At 36.6% G+C, this 22,208-nt stretch overlaps 1 protein-coding gene across 3 annotated transcripts in view; it reads left to right on the forward strand.

Moving 5' to 3' along the window:
* WDR11 (WD repeat domain 11) overlaps nt 1-22,208 on the forward strand; it is a 54,528-nt gene that overhangs the window by 5,591 nt on the left and 26,729 nt on the right. Inside the window, exons 3-11 of one of the 3 annotated variants that reach the window (XM_065923447.1) lie at nt 1,469-1,622; nt 2,579-2,752; nt 4,867-5,053; nt 7,645-7,810; nt 8,221-8,335; nt 10,761-10,956; nt 11,250-11,353; nt 15,088-15,264; nt 18,243-18,327. In XM_065923447.1, the coding sequence (XP_065779519.1) occupies nt 1,469-1,622; nt 2,579-2,752; nt 4,867-5,053; nt 7,645-7,810; nt 8,221-8,335; nt 10,761-10,956; nt 11,250-11,353; nt 15,088-15,264; nt 18,243-18,327 (1,358 nt within the window). The remainder of the gene's footprint in view (nt 1-1,468; nt 1,623-2,578; nt 2,753-4,866; nt 5,054-7,644; nt 7,811-8,220; nt 8,336-10,760; nt 10,957-11,249; nt 11,354-15,087; nt 15,265-18,242; nt 18,328-22,208) is intronic. The other 2 variants (XM_065923448.1, XM_065923449.1) reach the window with 2 other exon arrangements.

The following is a 22,208-nucleotide window of genomic DNA, read 5'->3' on the forward strand; positions in this document are numbered from 1 at the left end:
ACCACGGGAATACGTAGGCCTCCAAAAAGACGTGTTTACGTTATGAGAATTGACACAAGAGCACCTTGCTCAGAGGCAGCTGGGATGCTCTTGTATGTTGAGTGGCTCAGATGTTTCACCGCTCTGCGTGTGTCCATTAATGACTGTAAAAGCACTGCAGATAAAAGCACTGATTTTACAAATAAAATTACAAATACGTTTTAGCGAGTAGGCAAATTCACAAATACAGATTCTGTAAATAACAAGGAGGGAGAGTATACTTAGCTGCACACATGTATAAAGTAAATATATACATACATACCCACTCAAACATATATACATGCATATGTGCAGATACACATTTTAATTTTAAAAAAACTCTTGCCTGAGGAAAAGATGTGTCTCATTAACTCTGAAGTTCGGAAAACTTTTTGCCATCTTTTTCATGAATGCTATTGGAATTGATTAGCATGCTTCCATACCCTCGCATTTTCTCTGAGTGTGTTTACTTTTATATGTACATACATTTGTGTGTACATAGGTATATGCCTATATATTCAAATATAGGTATATGTTTGAAGAGTCTGTAGTGTTAAGTTTCTTTACTAAACACATACTTGAACGTCAGCTGCAGGCACTGTGTTAGGGTCTGGGAATAGAAATGTGAGCAAGGCCCCCATGATCCTGCCATATGGAGTGGGACTGGTGATAGGTCAAAACAAAGTAAATAAAATAATTACAGAGTATTATGTGGGAAATGATCCAAAGTAAGCAAGTAGGACGCTGAGCTAGAAAAGGGAGGTTGTGGCCAGGGAAGACATTGGCTCAGAGTAAGGACTCGTTTTATTCCTTATTCTGTCAGTGTTCAGTGCTCAGGAATTAACCTGATTTGTGCTGGGATTCTTGTATTTTTTATTTAAAAAGCTATTAATGTTATTATAAAAAGTATGATGCATAAATTTTTTTTAGAGAAAAACCTGTTAACAGTTTTTTTCCGATTTTATGAGAGGGATACCCAGATTTTTTGTTTGATTTTGTTTTCCTTTTGCAGGATTTTTTTAGCTTCAAGTTTCCTTTTTATTAGAAGAATAGAATGCAAGAGAAGATTCTTCTTAACAATTTAGAATTTTACGTGTTTTGTCAGAATTAGATTTTATGGTCTTTACTGTGATTAGATGATATACCAGTGATCATACCATTTTAAGAGATGGTATTCTGGAATTTTTACCTGAATTCTTCAGATTATTAAGGCTTTGTGTCATTTCCGATATTTTAAAGGCAATAAAGTTGTGATATTTTCAAAACTATTTTATTTGTGACTTTAAAAAAATCATAATAAAAATGTCTGACTTTTGAGGAAGCTAATTTCCTATTTTTGTAATATAAGTGTAGAATGTAGCTTTGAGTTCTGGTCAGTGTTTTATGAAAATTATATATGGTTTACATCCAGTGCAAGTATTTACTTGATTTGGTTTCTTCTTGATACTAGGTTAAATGGGCCAGGGAAAATTATCATCATAACATTGGCTCGCCATATTCCTTGCGCTTAGCTTCTGCTGATGTCAATGGAAAGATCATCGTTTGGGATGTAGCAGCAGGAGTAGCGCAGTGTGAGATCCAAGAGCATGCCAAGCCTATTCAGGGTGAGGAAAGTCCACGCTCGTCCGAGCGTCTGTGATAACACACTTATTGTTAGAGCGGTTGGTTTTTGTCCCTTTCATTTACTTTCATCACTTGTCAAGTTACCTCTTGATTGTGTGTAGCCAGTTCTGTGGATCTGAATCTAGCTTTTTTTTCCTTATCAATACACTTCTGGGCTTATTTTCCTCAGATCTCAGTTGATTTGTGCTTTGGTAAAATGCATTAATTTCAACCTTGCCTTCAGTTGAGCATGAAGAGAAAAATTAAGCTCCTTATAAATGGTCTTGTAAATCTAAGCTATAAATAAACTCCCCTGAACTGCTCCTTTGAATTAGCCCTCAATGCTTACTTTCTGTTAATAGAGATAAAATGTTCTTATTTTCATATATCAATAGATCATTTGCTTGCTTGCTTATGTTACTGACCTAATCAATACAGTATTCCTGGCTTTGACTGAGTGGCTCTCTTGACTGGGTGAATCTTTTAAATGACTGTTAAAAAAATACTTATTGAGTACTTACTGTACCTATTGAACTAGATCTTTAACTTCTTTATTATCATGAAAAAACGTGCAATTCTGTAAAGTCCCATTAAGTAACTCCACAAAAACATTAGGAGGGTCTGACATTGATCATGGCTAGGACAAGTCTTTGACATAAAGTTTTAACTAATGAATAGTGTAAATTGCCTTGTATTTTCTTTGAAGTAATATTTCAGATTACTTGGAAATGCTGACCTCTAGATTCTAATGTTCAGGCAGCTTATTTTTATGTAAAATTAGTTTTCCCTGTCAATCTTGACACATACACTTAGATGCAACATTGAAGAGGAGGGGGAAAGTTAAGGTTTTAAGGATTATGAAAACACATACACACAACTAGATATAGAGGATACATTAACCAAGTGTTTTAAAGTGGGTGCTTTCTGAATTTTGCCTTTATTTATCTGGTCTTTGCAGATGTTCAGTGGTTATGGAATCAAGATGCTTCCCGGGATTTATTGCTTGCTATCCATCCGCCAAATTACATTGTGCTCTGGAATGCAGATACTGGCACCAAACTCTGGAAGAAGAGCTATGCAGATAACATTCTTTCTTTTTCTTTTGATCCTTTTGATCCCTCACATTTAACTTGTGAGTACTAGTTTCTTGTGGAAAATGAATTGAGGTATTTGTAATATATATGGTTAATGCTATATACATAAGATACACATAGACACACACCCAGTCATACATTATACATCTTAAAATGAGAAGCACATCTAGTTCGTATCTTTTCAGCTCCTTGTACAGATACTAAATCATAACCCATATTTTTTGCAAGTATTCTGATGATCAGAAATTTAAATCAGCAAGCTAGACCTTCAGTGTGTGGAATTTGTGATCAGAATTAGATCAGTCAGAACGAGAGAGTTGCTGTGTTATTCTAATTCAGACTTAATTAAATTTTTTTTCTAGGAACATCAAAAGAACCCGAGTCGAGGGTTTCATTTAGTCTGTGGCCAAATTCATTTCTTCCTTTTCAGAATATTGTTCTAATTCATTCCAAGCCTTTTGAGTGCCATAAACAGAGGCATGTCAGGAACAGACTAAGTCCAAAGGAGTTTTTTCTGGCAGAGACTGTTTTTGCCAGTATACTTTAATGTTTTACTGAGCCACTGATATAAAAATCAGATTCTGGACAGATATTTTTGTGACTGAATTATTTAGAAAATATTTTTTATTCAGTTATCCAACAAATATTTCCTGAGCTTTTACCTACTATATGCCAGGAGTGTTCTGGGAGTCTGGAATATATCAGTGAACCAAGACAAGGATTCTTGCCTTCATAAAGTTTGCATTCTAGTGAGCAAGAATTAGGTGGTAACCTTTGGGCGTAATGAATTGGTACACTGCAATATATTATGAGTGGTATAAAAAATAAGATAAAGGGGGTGGGAGTGGGCTTGTTGTATTAGATAAAGTGGTCAAGGTAGGCTTCATTTTGATATTTGATGAACAACTTAAAAGAGTTGAGGGAATCTACTATGGTAAAGAATGTTTTCCCTGGATTTGAATGACTCAAAATTCCAACTTGTATCCTCCAATATTTATTGAGGGGTATGTGAGTTGATGGAGGGACAGAAGGTCAGACAAGTAGAAATTAAAATGAGAAACACAGCTGTGTAAGTAGCTGCAGCAGGGTGTGTTCAGGCTTTGTATGTGTAAAGGTGTACACATGGACGTATGTATGCACTCGTTGGGTTCCTGTGGAAGGCAGTGCTGTGGGAGCCCTAAGGAGCACAGGCTCAGCTGACAGTCCTGGAGTGAGGACGTCACAAAAGGAGGGGACAGACCTCACCCTTGAAGGATGCCTTCTGTAATCTGAAATGGAGACAAAGCTTCAGGTTAATTTACTGCATCTCTGTAATTTAATTGATGAAAGCACAAGATTTCAAAGCATCAGTTGACCTGACATCTTTGATTTGCTCATTGAATGTGCTGGGTTTGTCATAATTCTTGAATGCTTTGTTCCCTGTGTTTAAAGCAGCTTCACTCATTGCCAGGAACCAGGGTAGATAAGATTTTTATGATCAAATAGGTGCTAGTTGGCCCCAGTTGTGAGGGGGATTATTTTTTCAGTCATAAAAAGGCGTACAATATTTCTGTTTTCTGTAGACTTAGTAAGCCACTGTTGGCACTTTTACTCTAAATATTAAGTGAGAACACTCTGCACATCCTGAGCTTCAGTTTGACACTCAAGAAGAAAAAGGAAGTAAATTTAGACAGAGCAACTCATGATAATGATAAAAAATTAGTATCAGCAAGTTAAATATTTGAACTTGCCAACTGTGGTATGCAGAACCTCATATATGGGTTTTTTTCCCCCTCTTCTGTGAATTTTTTATTCTGAAAGTCTTTGGATTTTGAAGTTACAAGATATAATGAGGAAAGGTTTCTAATGAAAGTCTGTACAGTGAATTTATTTGGAAGAACAAACATTTGCTCTTTCTGCCAGTAACCTTCTGGTATCTTTTTAATATAAAACATTAATTTAGAGCACTGAGCTTGGAGGCCTCTGATGAATTGTAATGGACCACCTGTTTCCCTTTAACTTGGAGAACATTCCCATTATGTTATGTCTGCATAATACTGCCAGTTCTTTATTATTAAAATTATCATTACCTTGCTCTCAAAAGTGTATTGGAATAAAACTCTATGCTAAACTTGATTAAACTTTAATCAGAGTTTCACTTCTCTCAGTACAGTACTCACCAGTGAGGGCATCGTATTCATCTCAGATTTCTCTCCATCCAAGCCTCCCTCAGGCCCTGGGAAAAAAGTTTACATATCCAGTCCACACACTAGCCCAGCTCACAACAAGCTGGCTGCAGCCACAGGGGCCAAGAAGGCTCTTAATAAAGTGAAAATCTTAATCACTCAAGAGAAACCTAGGTAAGTTGCAAGTATAAAACTAGCAGTAACATTCATGTAATTCAACGTTTATCTGTTTATTGAAAATATCATTTTTGGAGATGTATTAAGATTGATTTTCTTGTTCATGTTACCCTTTCTTGTTTCTAATTTTGAATTTATAAGAGGAAAACTATTTTTTTGTTTCATCCTCTAAGAAGAGATTTAGCACTTAACATGGTTCCTTTGTTTCCAGTAAAGCAGTAAACACCCCCCGCCAATTTTCACAGAGAACATCTTTGACTTCTGAAAATGAGAGAGAAAGATTCTAAGATGGGGGCCACTGAGCACGTTAAAAATTGGGGAGCAAAAGTGGATTATGATTTTAAATACATTTTCCTGACTTGAATGCTGTGTAATGTCATTAGCCAGTAAAATATGGGTGTTTTTCTTCTGCATGTAAAGGTGTTTCCCATAGTGGTTAAGGGCCAAGATTCTAGGGGAACTATAGCTCTGTGACTTGGGAGTATACTTTAATCTTTCTCAGGTTTCACTCTTCCAATTAGCCAACATAGTGTTTTAAAGGATTTCATAGGGCTATTGTAAAGATTAATAGATACAGAAACTTAACTCCTTATCATGATATCTGATACTTAATAAGCATTCTTTTGGTAAATGCTAGCTATTTTTGTTTATTTCAGAAATTTCAACTGAATGAAATTTTATTTTGAAGAACTAATTTTATGCATTAAAGATAGATTTCTGTTTTTTTTCCCTAGTGCTGTGGTTCTTAAATTTTTATTGCTTTGGTAGTTTTTTGGCATTCATTTTAAAAATGCTTTTATTTTTAATATACTGATTATGCTGTCTAAACTTTGTGGGTAATTACCTGAAAAACACCTGGTAAAATACAAATTGCTCTACAAATTCTGAACTGATGTGTAAAGATCAGTTTTATATATTAAACCATAGGCTGGCTAAATTTATCCCTAATTTATCCCCCACCCTATGCCGAAATGATTGAAAATTGCTCCTTAAGTATCTTAAGAACTCATTTCTTTTGCAGTTATTCTGTATCATAGTTTTATAAGTTATGACCTACATAATGTATTTTCTCTCATGTGAATCATGTGTTCAACTGTATGAGGAAATTGAGTCTTACATTTTTAAAATTTGTTATTTAAGCTTGCCCAACTGGGAAGTGCAGAGCCAGAATTTTAATGCAGTCCACATCCCTCTCCATGGTCCTCTGATCTAACTTTATTTTAAATTTCAAAATCTTAATAAAATTATTATGTAAAAAGATGGTACATAATTATACGCCCATTCCTATTGAAATAAATATAAATATGTAAAATTATTATAAATACAAAGTTGGAATTAAGTATATACAACAATCACAAATTACTGAAATGATTTTTGAGACTCTTCAACAATCTTTACAGTCCTAATGTTGTTTCATCTCTCTTATTTACACAGAAGAAAATTCTGTGGTAAGTGAATAAAATATCCAACTTTGTTCCAGAAAATCTTTAAGACAGTTGAAGAGTGAAGGAAGGCAGAGTAGAGGAAGTGACTTGCTCAAGGCCAAACAGATAGTCCATTGACTCCTGATCCAGTTGTCTAGCCCTAATTACTCTAAATGCTTTTGTTTTAATTCCAAGGCTTTTTTTCAGCAGTCCATCTAGCAGTTCTGATTACAAAATAAGAATGACAGTACTGTCTTATGAGTGCTGTGTAGTATTGTCACTTACCATCTCATATCGTAGACTTACTAGTTTACTTTAAACTTTCAGTGTTTTGGAAACTTGTCTCTCTAGCCTATCCAATGTTGTTGTCATAATTTGGATTTTGGCACAAAGGAGACATCTAATTTTTAGATGCTACGTCATGTTGGTTAATTCAGGAGATGGTTATACATTCTCATTGATGGTTATTATGTGGAGAGTACAAAGTTCAGTCCTTTTTTAGCTTTTTCTGATATGAATAAAGTCTGATTCATTTTTTAAAATTAAAGTGTAGTTGATTTACAATGTTGTGTTAATTCCTGGTATACAGCAAAGTGATTCAGTTATACATATTATATTACATGGGGACTCTCTGGTGGCTCAGACAGTAAAGAATCTGCCTGCAATGCAAGAAACCTGGGTTCTATCCCTGGGTTGGGAAGGTCTCCTGAGAAGGGAATGGCAACCCACTCTAGTATTCTTGCCTGGGAATCCCATGGACAGAGGAGCCTGGCGGGCTATGGTCCATGGGGTTGCAAAGAGTTGGACACGACTGAGTGACGCAATGCCTGTGCATGCACATGCACACACACACACACACACACAGCAAAGTGATTCAATTATACATATTATATTACTATTTTTTTTTCATATTCTTTTCCATTGTGGTTTATTATAGGATATTGAATGTAGTTCCTTGTGCCATATAGTAGGACCTTGTTTATATAGACTAGTTTATATCTGCCCATCCCAAACTCTTAATTTATCCCTCCCTCACTGCCACCCTACCTTTGGTAACCGTAAGTTTGTTTTCATGTCTGTGGGTCTGCATCTGTTTTGTACGTATGTTCATGTGTGAGTCTGACTCATTTCTTGATGCCTGAAGTAAATGTTTACTTTTTCCAGTGCAGAATTCATAACTCTCAATGATTGCCTTCAGTTGGCATATCTGCCTTCCAAAAGGAATCACATGTTGCTGCTCTATCCTCGTGAGATTTTAATCCTTGATCTTGAAGTGAATCAGACAGTGGGTGTGATTGCAATAGAGCGAACAGGAGTTCCTTTTCTGCAGGTATCTACAGCTTACAAATTACATCACCAAAAGTTGATTATGAATTATATAGAGAAAGATAATCTATACTTTTGCATAGTCTTGCAAAAGTCCTTAGTTTTCACTTTTTTTCTATTTATTTAAAGATTGACAATGTTATTTTACATTCCTTATTTTTCTAGATTTTTGATTGGTTTGATTTAACCTTAGAAATTCTTCTCGCAGATCTGGAGATAGATACTGAACTATTTAAGATATATGAATAAAAACAGATTTTTTTAGGATTGATGGATTAGGGGATTATATGTGTGCTTTTGTGTTTTTGTTTTACTTTTTGCCTGTGTTCTGTAAATAATGAGTTTATGAGTCTCACCATATATATAATTTTAAAATGTGTTGTTTTAAAAAATAAATACATCATCTATTTAAAGGTAATTCCCTGCTTTCAACGTGATGGTTTATTTTGCCTACATGAAAATGGTTGTATAACCTTACGTGTTCGAAGATCTTACAGTAGTATTTTCACCACTTCAAATGAGGAACCAGGTAAGTTTACATCTCACGATAATGTTCACTTTATTTTTCTTTAGAATTATTTTATAAAGCTTTATGTGGCGAATAGTAGCCAAAGCATGGAGTTAATCATAATCCTTGCCTTAAGATAATAGAATATAGTTATAGTATGAGGCATGAGAAAGCATAAACCCCGGATAGTCTCTGGGTATTACGACAGTGCACCTCCTGTAATGCAGCAAAAATAGTAGTATTTTGTAATCCCTTCTTGACTGTATCCGTGAGCCAAGTGCATGTTATCTTTTGTGACTATTTCTTTAGCACAAGTCCAACCTTGTATATACCTTTATTATTACACCCCTTTGACTTTTCTTCTGCTTTAGGAAGGAATGTCTTAAACCTGTGTCACTTCCAAAGTAGCATAGGTTGTCTTCAGGGCATTCAGTTGTCTTTTTCAATCTTATCCTGGAGAATAAAACTGATGTTTTTAATGGAATGATGTGTGCTGTAAAGGTGAAAGTGACTTTCACATCTTTCATAAAATACAATTATTTTTAGGCTTACTGTTCAGTTCGGTCACTCAGTCATGTCTGACTCTTTGCAACCTTATGGACTGCAGCACGCCAGGCTTCCCTGTCCATCACCAACTCCTGGAGCTTGCTCAAACTCATGTCCATAGATTCAGTGCCATCCAGCCATCTCATCCTCTGTTGTCCTCTTCTTCTCCCGCCTTCAGTCTTCCGCAGCATCAGGGTCTTTTCCAGTGAGTCACTTCTTTGCATTAGGTGGCCAAAGTATTGGAGCTTCAGCTTTAGCATCAGTCCTTCCAATGAATATTCAGGACTGATTTCCTTTAGGATTGACTATTTTGATCTCCCTGTTGTCCAAGGGACTCTCAAGAGCCTTCTCCAACACCACAGTACAAAAACATAAATTCTTCACCGTTAAGCCTTCTTTATGATCCAACTCTTACATCCATACGTGACTACTGAAAAAACCATAGCTTTGACTAGATGGATCTTTTCAGCAAAGTAATATCTCTGCTTTTTAATACGCTATCTATGTTGGTCATAGCTTTTCTTCAAAGGAGCAAGCGTCTTCATTTCATGGCTGCAGTCACCATCTGCAGTGATTTTGGAGTCCAAGAAAATAAAATCTATCACTCTTTCCATTGTTTCCCCATCTGTTTGCCATGAAGTGATGGGACCGGGTGCCATGATCTTCATTTTTTGAATGTTGAGTTTTAAGCCAGCTTTTGCACTCTCCTCTTTCAGTTTCATCAAGAGGCTCTTTAGTTCTTCTTTGCTTTCTGCCATAAGTATGGTGTCATCTGCATATCTGAGGTTATTGATACTTCTCCTGGCAATCTTGATTCCAGCTTATGCTTTATCCAGCCCAACATTTCACATGATGTATTCTGCATATAAGTTAAATAAGCAAGGTGACAATATACAACCTTGATGTACTTACTCCTTTCCCAATTGGAACCAGTCTAGTTCCATATCTGGTTCAACTTGGTTCTTGACCTGCATGCAGATTTCTCAGGAGGCAGTTAAGGTGTTCTGGTATTCCCATCTCTTGAAGAATTTTTCACAATTTGTTGTGATCCACACAGTCAAAGGCTTTGGCATAGTCAGTGAAGCAGAAGTAGATGTTTTTCTGGGATTCTCTTGCTTTTTTGATGATCCAGCAGATGTTGGCAATTTGATCTCTGGTTCCTCTGCCTTTCTAAATCCAGCTTGAACATCTGGAAGTTCTTGGTTCATGTACTGTTGAAGCCTGGCTTGGGGAATTTTGAGCATTATTTTGCTAGCATGTGAGATGAGTATAGTTGTGTGGTAATTTGAACGTCCTTTGACGTTCCCTTTCTTTGGGATTGGAATGAAAACTGACCTTTTCCAGTCCTGTGGCCACTGCTGAATTTTCGAAATTTGCTGGCATATTGAGTGCAGCACTTTCACAGCATCATCTTTTAGGACTTGTAATAGCAAAGCTGGAACTCCATCACCTCCACTAGCTTTGTTCTTAGTGATGCTTCCTAAGGCCCACTTGACTTCGCATTCTAGGATGTCTGGCTCTAGGTGAGTGAACACACCATCGTGATGTAGCGCACAGTAAATTATTATGAAGGGCTACAGGTGCGCTGTTCATTATTTAATCATATATCACTGTGGATCCTTTTTTGAAGGATTTTCTTCACTTAAAAAATATTAAATAAGCTATTTTGATAATTGCTATTATGGACATTAAACTTGGTGTGGACAGTCATTAAGTTAATTGTCTTATATCCTGAAGAAATTAGTAATTGCAAACTCAGGGAAGCCATTTTTGACAAACTTTGCCTTAGTTGAAGGGATGATGTTCTTTTTGGTTAAGGTATTATTTACATTGAAACAAGTAGCAGTGACATTAATATGGTTGCCTTCTAATACTTAAAGAAAACAATACTCTTGTTAAGATCCAGATCCTGTCCAGGAGCTTACCTATGACCTACGAAGCCAGTGTGATGCAATCAGAGTGACAAAAACTGTCCGTCCCTTCAGTATGGTGTGTTGTCCCGTCAATGAGAACGCAGCTGCCCTCATAGTAAGCGATGGCAGGGTCATGATATGGGAACTGAAGTCTGCTGTTTGTAATCGGAATTCACGGAGCAGGTAAAGGAGCCAGTAGGATCTCTTTTTTGTTTTGTTTTGCTCCCCCCCCCCCCCCCCTTTTTAAGATTGCCAGAATCATATAAAAATAGCAGGGCCTTTTTTCTGTAAAAAATATTTAGACATTAGATTATAAGAGGATTATGTAAACCTCCTAGAGATATTTCACCTGTGGTTGAAAATATTAATGTAAAAAATGGATAGAGTACTGTGATCTAAAGTTAGTAATTTGAGTTACTAACATATGATACAGACTTTAAATATGTAAGAACTGTCTAATTATTATATCTTTGCAGTAGTTCTGGCGTGTCACCTTTATATTCACCAGTGTCTTTCTGTGGAATTCCTGTAGGAGTCCTACAGAATAAACTCCCAGACCTCTCCTTAGATAACATGATTGGTAAGCCACTTTTTTTTTCCCTCCTGACTTTCATGTTAGGTATACTTTTTGAAGGGCAAAATTAAGAGTCAGTGATTGTAGTTACTATTAAATAAAAGTTAATACTTCAGAAAACTAAAATGTAGATTCGTTCTTTTCTGATAAATCAGACGGGTGTAAAATAAATAAAATTTATGTGGTCCTGAGAGTCACCTGCCGACTGTCACTGTGATCTTACTTGTCTGTGTCTTCCCGTAGGTTATTCGTACCACGAGGGTGGGACAGAGCTTCACTCAGCCTTGCTTTCCCAGCACTCAGGGTTGCCCATTCTAGATGTACAGTAAATAGTTATTGAAGAAATAATTAACTGAGCAGTATTAGAAAAAAATCATCTTCTTGACTTACATTTTCTTAGTTTTATGTTGGAAATTCTTACTTTCACCAAATGTTTATTTGCAAATAAATTATTTCAGACTTACTTATCTAGTTATTATAGAGCCAGAATATAGTCAAGGAAGAATGAGGGTTGGTGATTTCAAATATTACACAACTAGGAATTATAAATATGCTAAGCAGAATTGACGTATAATTCACTTAAAATTGTGGCCAGTGGTCTATAAAGTATTTTCTTTACCATTATTTGTTATTCCATAATGTAATTAAATGTGGACATTATTTACTAGGTTTCTTTTTGTTTGTTTAAATGCTATAAAGATAAATGATATACTAGAAAGAAGAGCATTAGCTTATTGATCTTAATCAGAGATGACATTTATTGGGGGCTTAATACTATATTAAATGCTGTCTCAAATTCTCTACGTAATACCTTGACAACCCTGTGGACTACGTACTATTATTATTATTTCCATTTTATATATGTGGGAACTAAGACCCGGAGAGATTAAAACACTTGCCCCAAAGTACACAGCCAGTGAGTGGAAATGTGGTCATAATTGAGAGAGAATCAATTCCTAGGGAGATTGATAAGAAGTCCAGGGGTTCCCAAGGAGAGAGGGGTCTGGAATTCTCAAGGAGGAAGAAAGGACAAACCTTTTTGTCCCTCTACATTCCTTAGGGTTATGTAACAGTGTACCCTGCTTGAGGACAGCCTTTGGAAACTACCTTCTGGCTAATCCTGCTATCCTAAGATGTAAGCTGTGGGAGTGGGTCTACTGAGGTCTTCACAACCTCCAGACATTCTTTTGATTCACTGTAATAACTGATTAAAGAGTGTATGGCTAACACTAGCAAGGGGGTCCTCGTTCTGCCCCCTTCTGAGGCCTGTGTCGGAAGCTTTCTCCATCTCCTTTATACTTTAATAAAACTTTACTACACAAAGGCTCTGAGCGATCAAGCCTCGTCTCTGGCCCCGGATTGAATTCTTCTCCTCCAGAGGCCAAGAATCCCGGCGTTTTTGCGTGTTCAACAACCACCTTCATAATCACCCGTCTGGAGTCTGCTTCTTGGCCATGACCTCTAGTCCTGGCTGCTTCACTGTGACCCAAGCAAGGCTTGAGCTCTCCATACCCTGGTATTCTCATAATTCCTGCCAGTTTTGGAATCTTTGTGCTCACTGATGCTAACTTACATACTTCAGATTTTTTCTTCTCACCTTTCAGACATAAATCCCTATGAAGAAGTTCAGACACATAATTGTTTTGCAAAATTTATTTTATTAGTAACATAATTTTCTGAGTTAATTGACCCTGTCTGCACTTAATGTAAACTATTAAAGTGAAAAGAATTATGAACCCACATGCATAGAACTAATCAACAATATGAAGCCCATAGGAGTTTGAGATTTTATGCTGTTTAGGTATCTAAGTGATATGAATTGCATTTTTTAGGGGACAAAATGATACAGATTGTATAGCAGTTCTTGACAACGTTGTTGATTTGAAAGTATTAAATAATTAAATCTTTGTTACTTGAAAACATTTTAATTAAAACTTTTAATTAAACTTTTAATTTGAAATTCACTATGTACTTAGTGATAATTGAAAGCAATTCAGTTAAGTACAGAGGTCTGATTTATATTCATTGAGTAAAGGCTGTTGGTTATTAAGGCCTAATCTGCCCTACTTTATGAATCACTTCACATGGAAAATGCTGGAAGAGAAACATGCAGTTTCCTGGAATCAGCTCCAAGCTGCCAAAAGTTGGTAAACATGGCACCTACTTGTTGCCATTGCTTTAGACCCCATCTTTGTTACTAAAAATGAGTTGTGTGGCTCATACTAAGGGATCATTTATTCAGATTCAGTTGATCCTTATTTTTTATGTATATCTTACCGATTTTATAACATTTTATTTGAACAACTTGACAGGTTTAAGAGGTTTATTTAGAATCCCATCACTCACTCTGAATAACTATTTACATTTTTCCCTTTCACAATATGTGTATATGTGTGTGTACATATATATACACACACATGTACTAATACGTGCTTGTGTTTAGTCGTGTCCAACTCTTTGTGACCCTATGGACTGTAGCCAGCCAGGCCCTTCTGCCCATGGAATTTTCCAGGCAAGAATACTGAAGTAGGATGCCATTTGCTACTCCAGGGAATCTTTCTGACCCAGGGGATTGAACCTGTATCTCTTGTGTTTTCTGCATGGACAGGTGGATTGTTTACCAGTAGCACCACCTGTGATAAACACACATGCACATACACTCACACATATTCTTGTGTGATAACTTTGTCCCAGTCTTTTGGTGGTGCTAGTGGTAAAGAACCTGCCTGCCAGTGCAGGAGACATAAGGGACACAGGTTTGATCCCTGGGTGGGAAGATCCCCTGGAGAAAGACATGGCAACCCATCCAGTGTTCTTGCCTGGAGAATCCCATGGAGAGAGGAGCCTGGTGGGCTATAGTCCATAGCGTCAGAAAGAGTTGGACATGACTGAAGTAACTTAACACACACAAAGGAAGAAAAATTTTAAACCCTTATTAGTGAATTAAAGTTTCAATTTTGCTGCACTCTTTTGTAGTCACATTTTGTTGTTGTTGTTCAGTTGCAAAGTTGTGTCCGACTCTTTGTGACCCCGTGGACTGCAGAAAGCCAGACTTCCCTGTCCTTCACTATCTCCCTGAGTTTACTCAAACTGATGTCCATTGAGTTGGTGATTCCATCCACGCTTCTCATCCTCTGTCATCCCCTTCTCCTCCTGCCCTCAATCTTTCCCAGCATGAGGGTCTTTTCCAATGAGTCAACTCTTTGCATCGGGTAGCCAGAGTATTGGAGCTTCAGCTTCAGCGTCAGTCTTTGCAATGAATATTCAGAGTTGATTTCCTTTAGGTTTGACTGGTTTGAGCTCTTTGAACCTATTTTTGTTTACCAATTTTATGTGCACTTTAAAGAGCATCAGATTAAAACATAACCCTTTAGGAAGGCAGTGAGACAGGAATATGCTATAATATGTCATGTACAGAAATTGTTTTCTAACCCTAGTCCTTCTCTATTTGCCTTTGATGCCCTGAAGCCAGCACCTTTGCTAAAAGTGTTTCTTAGAAGATAAAGGCCCCTGAATTGAATTATGGATAGCAATACTCTGGAGTAATCGAACCTTTGAGATATTAGATGATACAAATTAAGTCCCATAGCTAAATAAGACCTAGTGTATAGCTAAGCCCCCAGAGTGCTACGTGACACCTTCTAGATCTGAAGAGTACTTCCATGGTAAAGTTCCTTTAGATTTTTAAGATCAGCATATGTTGCAATTAATGTATTTTTTGTTGTTTTATTACAAACCAGGGCAAAGTGCAATTGCTGGGGAAGAACATCCCAAAGGCTCCATTCTGCAGGAAGTGCAGCTCAAGTTCCTGCTAACAGGTCTGCTTTCAGGACTGCCTTCCCCACAGTTCGCTATCCGTATGTGCCCCCCGTTGACCACAAAAAACATCAAGATGTATCAGCCGTTGCTTGCTGTTGGTGAGTTCCTGTTTTAACTCTTAATGTCTCTTTTACATTTTTAAGACATTAAAGTTTCCTGGTATTAGAAAATCCTTTATTCTCCTTTAGAATGCTTTAAGTGGAGGAAGAGGCTCCATGAAATTGTGTAAATACTCATCTTGAGGTGCTTGTTTTCCCTGTCTTGTTAATCTTTTTAAATCACAACAGTAACTCATTCACCGACGGCAGATGACAGAGATTCTGACACCATGGGTATGTTTTTGAAAGGTCAGGAGGGTAGTCCTGTGTGATGCTGAAACCAGACTGCTGGTTTTTTCTTGGACCATCTCAAGATCTTCCTGTACATGTCATTTTGTTTTTAGTTTTTGTTAACTAACAATGTGGTCAAAGTTAATATTTAGCATCAGCAAGGATCTATATTTGCTAAGAATTGTATGTTAAACCTGGTTTTATTTTGTTTAAAGTGGCTCTTGTCTTTGTAAACTAAAGATTTGCCTTCTGGGTTGAAATTGCAATTTTTATGTTTTAGATTAAAAAAAAATTGGTCTGGGTTTCAGCTTGCTGTCACAGTAATTTGATGGTAATGTGATTAACCTGGTTTCTTTTACAGAGAAAACCCAACTTTAATTTGCTTTTAAGTATATAAGGTTAAAAATTCATGTCTCTAAGATTTTGAAAAATAGAATATTTGAAATTGTCATTACTTTTCTTAAGATGCTATTGGTTTAAGTTCTGGTTTTTTCCCAGTACTCTAAACATGTGATTCATGATTCTTCTTTTTTTTTTTTCCTAAAATGAAAATCTGATCATATGTATCTTGTAGCCCTTGTGTCTTAGCTGAGTTGCTGGCTTGTGAGACCTAGTGGCTCATTTGAGTTTTACTGTTTGGCAGTACTGTTGTTTGCTCATTTTTTTCTGTTATCATCTTTTGAAAGTAATTTGAATTTTAAGATTCAGTGATCTGTGCTTATATGTATCCAGATTTATATAAATACAGATAGATGTTTAATTTTTGCTCTAGAAACTATTGATTCATCTTAAATCTCTTATTGAAATTTCAGTTGGAATTTGTCAATGTACATAGAATGTATGTCTCTGAATGTCAGTATACCTCATTTGTCAATTAGGATTTTATTAATTTCTTGGTGAAAATTATGTCTTGAGATAGTTAGATAATAAGAGTTGATCAGATTCTGAGATTTCCATTGTAGAATAAGCTGTATTATAGTGGTATATAGTGAATAGCAAGTCATTTATTGAATTTAGTATAATAGCAAAGTAAAACCAAAAAATATATGCGCCTGAAGTCTTGCAGAGTCATTAGGAAACATAAGCAGAGCTCAGCTGGATTTACTTCTCCTTCTAGGGCCTGTAGATCATAGTTTCAACATCAAAATGTGCAGAATATAGAAATCATAGAATCATTTTAAATATTTGCTAATTGAAAAGTTTGAGTAATTTAGATATTTTCTCAGTACTAGAACTAGAAGATATTGTGGCATAGATAATAAATATAAAGTTGTAATACCATATTTCTCCAGAATAGTTTTGCAAGAGATTTCTGAAGCTTTAATTCAGCAAGTTAACCAAGATTGGAATTTGCCTAGCATTTTTGCTTTTACTGTTATTACATGATCCCTGGGTTGGGAAGACCCCCCTGGAGAAGGGAAAGGCTAGCTACTCCAGTATTCTGGCCTGGAGAATTCCATGGACTGTATCGTGCATGGGGTCGCAAAGAGTCGGACCTGACTGAGCAACTTTTTCTTTCACTTTCACATTATTATATTATTATTTCTACAATCAATTGCTTTATATGAACCCATTAATTCTTTCAGTCATGTGTAGTGAGAAAGTGATTGTGCAACCACTGACTTTGTTCACTTTTCTTGCTTCACTTATAAAAACATATTAAGGGCTGAAACATTAATTTCTGAAGAATTTCAAGTGGCCGTGTCCCTTCTAATTAAATTTTAGACTTATTATCTGAGACTGTGAAAAGGTTTAGGCATAATAATCACTACAAATCATAATACAGTGATAACAGTAATAGTAATAATCACATCCTTACATTGTGCTGAGTGTTGTACTAAGTGTTTTACACCTACGTTTCTCATTTCATCTCCAATGAATAAATAGATTTTCAATGCAAGCAAGAAAACTGCAAGAGTGTAGGGCAGAACCAGGGCTTAAACTTAGGCTTCTTTAACTGTAAAGTCCACAGTAAGCCACTGTACTTTACCATCTCTTTATGATGTATTTAATGTTAAAGACAGAGCAAAAAATCTTTGTAAAGAAAACTAGAAAAATCTGGTTAATGAGTTCTGCTCGGTTGCATTTTTGAGGACCAGTTATAATAATAAACATTCAAAAAGCTTAAGAAAGTACATCGTCAATTTTGTATGTATTGAATTTGATTTTGAAATCTTTATTTGAAAATCTGTTTCTGAGTTTAGATAAGATTGCAGAGTTCATGGGACTTTCCTGGTAGCTCAGCTGGTGAAGAATCTGCCTGCAATGCAGGAGGCCCTGGTTTGATTCCTGGGTTGGGAAGATACCCTGGAGAAGAGATAGGCTACCCACTCCAGTATTCTTGGGTTTCCCTGGTGGCTCAGATGGTGAAGAATTTGCCTGCAATGTGGGAGACCTGGGTTTGATCCGTTGGATGAGAAGACTCTCTGGAGGAGGGCATGGCAACTCACTCCAGTATTCTTGCCTGGAAAACCCCACGGAGAGAAGAGCCTGGAGAGCTCCAGGCCATGGGGTCGCAAAGAGTTGGACACGACTGAGTGACTAAGCACAGCGCAGCGCAGAGTCCGTGAGACTAGACCCATTTTGAAAAGAGCGAAGACAGAGAAATATACTCTTCCTTCACACCTAGCTTAGGTTCCTTTTATAAAAGATAGATGTTTTAAAATGATTAAAGTCTTGAGAGAAGACTTTTGTTAGATCTGGAACTTCCACTAGATTAATTCTCCTCTATCATGTCATTTTGATAGGCACAAGCAATGGTTCGGTCCTGGTGTACCATCTCACCAGTGGGCTGCTGCACAAGGAGTTAAGCATCCATTCGTGTGAAGTCAAGTGAGTCTGTCATTGGGATATTGAGCTCGTAAACATATGTAATATCAAAAAAGTTCTTAAGGACTTTTCTACACGGAATGCTCTGCAGTGATTATTTGACTGAAAGCTTTAAATAATAGATATTCTTGTCCAACTAATGGCTGTGTTCATCAAGGATGAGTACTAACTGTTTACTTCCTAGAGGACCTTAATTCAGTGGAGAATTTTTTCTCACTTTATTTCTGCATCTTACTTATTTCCCCTAATATCTAGGCTATTTTCTTCCTGGATATAACTCTCTTTCCTTATTCCAGTTTATATAGTTTTTTTTTCCACTTCTGTAAAGATCTGATAGTCGGACTTCTGATGAAAAATTTGAGTAAAGTCACTTTAATTTTTTTTAATGTCATTTATTCTTTCATTTGATTTATGACCTATTTTATGAGTTCTCTGAATGCAGAGGTATATGAGGAAAGGCTAACAGGTCAGAAGGAAGCTTCTTGCTCTATGTTTTAAAGTATTATATCCCACTCCAATAAAAATAAAAATAAAAAGCATATACCTACCTGCTCCATAGCATTATTTTGCTGATCACATGACTGTATTATTTTCTTTGCCCTGGTAATGACGGATTGTAAAGTTACACATGTAAAATATAAATTTGTTAATCTTCAGTTATTTTTGGATGATTTTGGAGCAAATGTATCAGGCTATTTTCTTACTTCTATGTATTATATAAATTATAGGTCTCATGTATATGTTAAAATTCTTGGTGAACCCTTAGCGTACATGTTATTCTGAATAAATGCATTTTCTAAATGGGAAGGGTCAGTGCTTGAAGTATCACAACTTCTGATTGCGATGAAAGTTTCTGAGAGTTAATGTTGCCTTAGTCTTTCAAATGCATGATTTTTTGGTATGGCCTAAGTGACTGTTTATCGTCACTTTATGCTATTTCCCCCCGCTGCCCCCCAGTATCTCCATAAATACATCTACATGGAGGAATAATGTCTTCAAAAGCATTGGGTATCTATTTGGATTCTTTCAGATTGTTGGTCATCTTTTTCTCTCCTTCCAGTAGTCCCTGCTGCCACTGATACCTTCTCTCTCCCTTTCTTTCCCATCTGTATTGACATTTCCTCTCACCCTTGGATTTTGTGTGTAGTGTTCCCTTTTATGACAAACAGCAATGAATCAAAACTCATCATTTAATCAACACTTGTTCTAAGGATTATGTTAAATATTAATACTTTGCTTTCGTTGTTTCATGATCCCTCACTACAACTCTCTGCAGTAGGCACTATTATTGTTCCCAGTTTACAGAGGAAGAAACAGAGTATTGTAGAGTCATCTGTGAAAAGGTATATGGAATTCAGTCTAGGCCTTTTAGGCTTCAGAACTGAGCTTGTAGCATCCATGTGCTGGGTCTTCAGATAAAAAAATTGGAAACAGTTTGGCAGTAAGATAAAAATGTTGACTAAGCCAAGTTTAATACCAAGAATTTGGTACATGCTTCTGGGAAATCAAGCACATTTTCATCTTTTTCTGAACACTGAAATCTTATTTATTTATTTATATTGAGGTGCAGTAAGATATATTAGTTTCAGATGTACCATGTAATAATACTTGTATGTGTGGTGAAATGATCACCACAATATGAAGTTTTTAATAAAGACACAATAGCTAGTTAATCAGTGAGCTATTTGCTATAAGTAAGATGGTTATTCTGGATTGCTCAGGTTGTAGGTGTCACTAAGAACATGATTTACACATTATGATAGTATTTGTTATTGACACAAAAATTATTTATAAAGTGTTGCTTGGGGTACCAAATAACTCTCAAGGGTATGCTACTCAGTCAGGCTAGTGTCGTGAATGATCTCGTAAATATGCTCATTTTTTTAATATAAGTTTTCCCTCTTAATTGCTGTTTTAAAGATAATTCACATTTTACATCCAGAGATGGTGCTCAAGAGGATGCTTAAATACTGCTGTCTTTGTGTTTCAGTTAATGCAATTATAGTACTATAATTAAAAACCATTATGAAAATTTCACAGATGTGTTCTAAAAATTGCTGAACTTACTAGCAATAAACCCAATACATTCTAGATACTCATATGTAAATTAAACACCAACTTTTAAAAGGTGGTTTTTCTACCTTGTACTAAATGTGTTTTTTAAAACCACTTAATCTTAAGTACTTCAGTCTTATGCATACCCATGGCCTGGAACTCCCTAACTATAGATAGTTTATATCTGTGTGTTTTTCAAAACCATGATGTTTTAATCAGTTACACTTTATAAATATGAAATATATATTGAATCTCTTCTCTGTGCCTGTAAGCAGACAAAATCTTGGAGGCTTATAATCCAGTGGAAGATACCTAGAAGTAAACAATGTGGAGTGGTACATACAGGTTTTCTTAGATTATTAGAGTTCTTATATTATTAGTTGGTATCTTTGTCCTGTAGACTAAAATTACAATAATATAGCCCAATATTATGCTCATGGCAATGTGTATGGGTATCAGAACACTGATGGACTTAGTATCACTTTGAGTCCATTGAGTTTTTTGGGCAAAGTAAAATGATCTCCATTTTGTTCTTCCGTAAATTTGCAGAAGTGAGTTTCATATCACTGTGGAACTTCAAGGATTTTCAGAACGTGTGTGCTCCCCTCGGACCCCCCGGTGATGAGAGGTAGCCAGGCTGGCGTCCCCAGCACAGGTGACCAGGGCAGAGCTTGGGATCTGTGAGAGCCTGGGCACTTGTCGGTAGATTTTAAGGTTCTAGTTGTTCAGTAGTGAGGAGTGCTACAAAACCAACTTAGATTATCCGAGTCAGAACACAAGCTACAGTTCTTACAAGTTTTTTTTAATAGAGCTCAGTGTATGGTTAAACCTAGATGGACAGTGGTTTTCTAATCCTGGGAGCAGTGTTGTGCTCAGCTGTTTAACAAGAGTTTTCATTCTTTTCTTTTGAGAAATAATCCCCTCCTTATCTCAAACTCTTTGAAGTCTGACGTGATTTTTATTTTTTTTAGTCGTTCATTAGGAGTCAGATATACAAGCTGCTACTGGAATCTGTTCACAAGCAATAAACTTGTGCTCAGTTATAAATAAGCAGCCACTCATGTTCTGTTACATCTCAACACTGGGATGTCCTGTAAACAGTGGGAAAAGCCCTTCTCTGGATATGAACAGCACTTAGAAACATAAGGAAGCGTGGTAGGCTTTTTTTGAACATCATTCTTTTAATCTAACAGAATTTGCTGAGTGCCTGTCATGTGCTTGGATTGCCAGGACAGGTACCTCCCTCCTAAGAGAGTACAGCCTAGAGCCGTGCTTCTCCATCAATTGCACTCTTTCCTCAGCTTTTCTGGCTCTCAGGCAAAGCCCTGTTTGCCCTTTGAGTCTCAGCTTTCATGTTTCTCCAGGAAGCCCTACCTGGCCCGTGAGACCAGATTTCTGTGTGACTCGTGCAAGCTCCTGTTGAACTTGGCGCTGCTCTGTTTTGTGATAGATAACTCCAGATGCACTTGTATAATGCCTCTTTCCTGCTAGATCACGGGGCTCTTGAAGGACAGTAGTTAAGTCTGCCTCATTTGCAGCTGTATTCCCTTAGCCTGGCAAGTTGCTCACATGTCCTGGGTACTTAATAGCACAGGCACCAGCATTTATGGGGTACTTAACAGATGTATCTTTAAAATAATAATTGAAAAGTGAGAGGACTGAAATTTTTCCTGTCTAGAGATAGCAGCATTACTATACCGGAGTATCGATTTCCATCAACAAGACTTGAAAAGTATATCTTAAGGTTTCTGTGGGTAAAGAGATCTGATTGAAGCTACCAGACTTATGTAGAGAGCAGAAGTCCAAAATGCTTCTTCTCTCATTGTGCT

This window comes from Muntiacus reevesi, chromosome 2 (assembly GCF_963930625.1).
Source record: "Muntiacus reevesi chromosome 2, mMunRee1.1, whole genome shotgun sequence".
Taxonomy (NCBI): domain Eukaryota; kingdom Metazoa; phylum Chordata; class Mammalia; order Artiodactyla; family Cervidae; genus Muntiacus; species Muntiacus reevesi.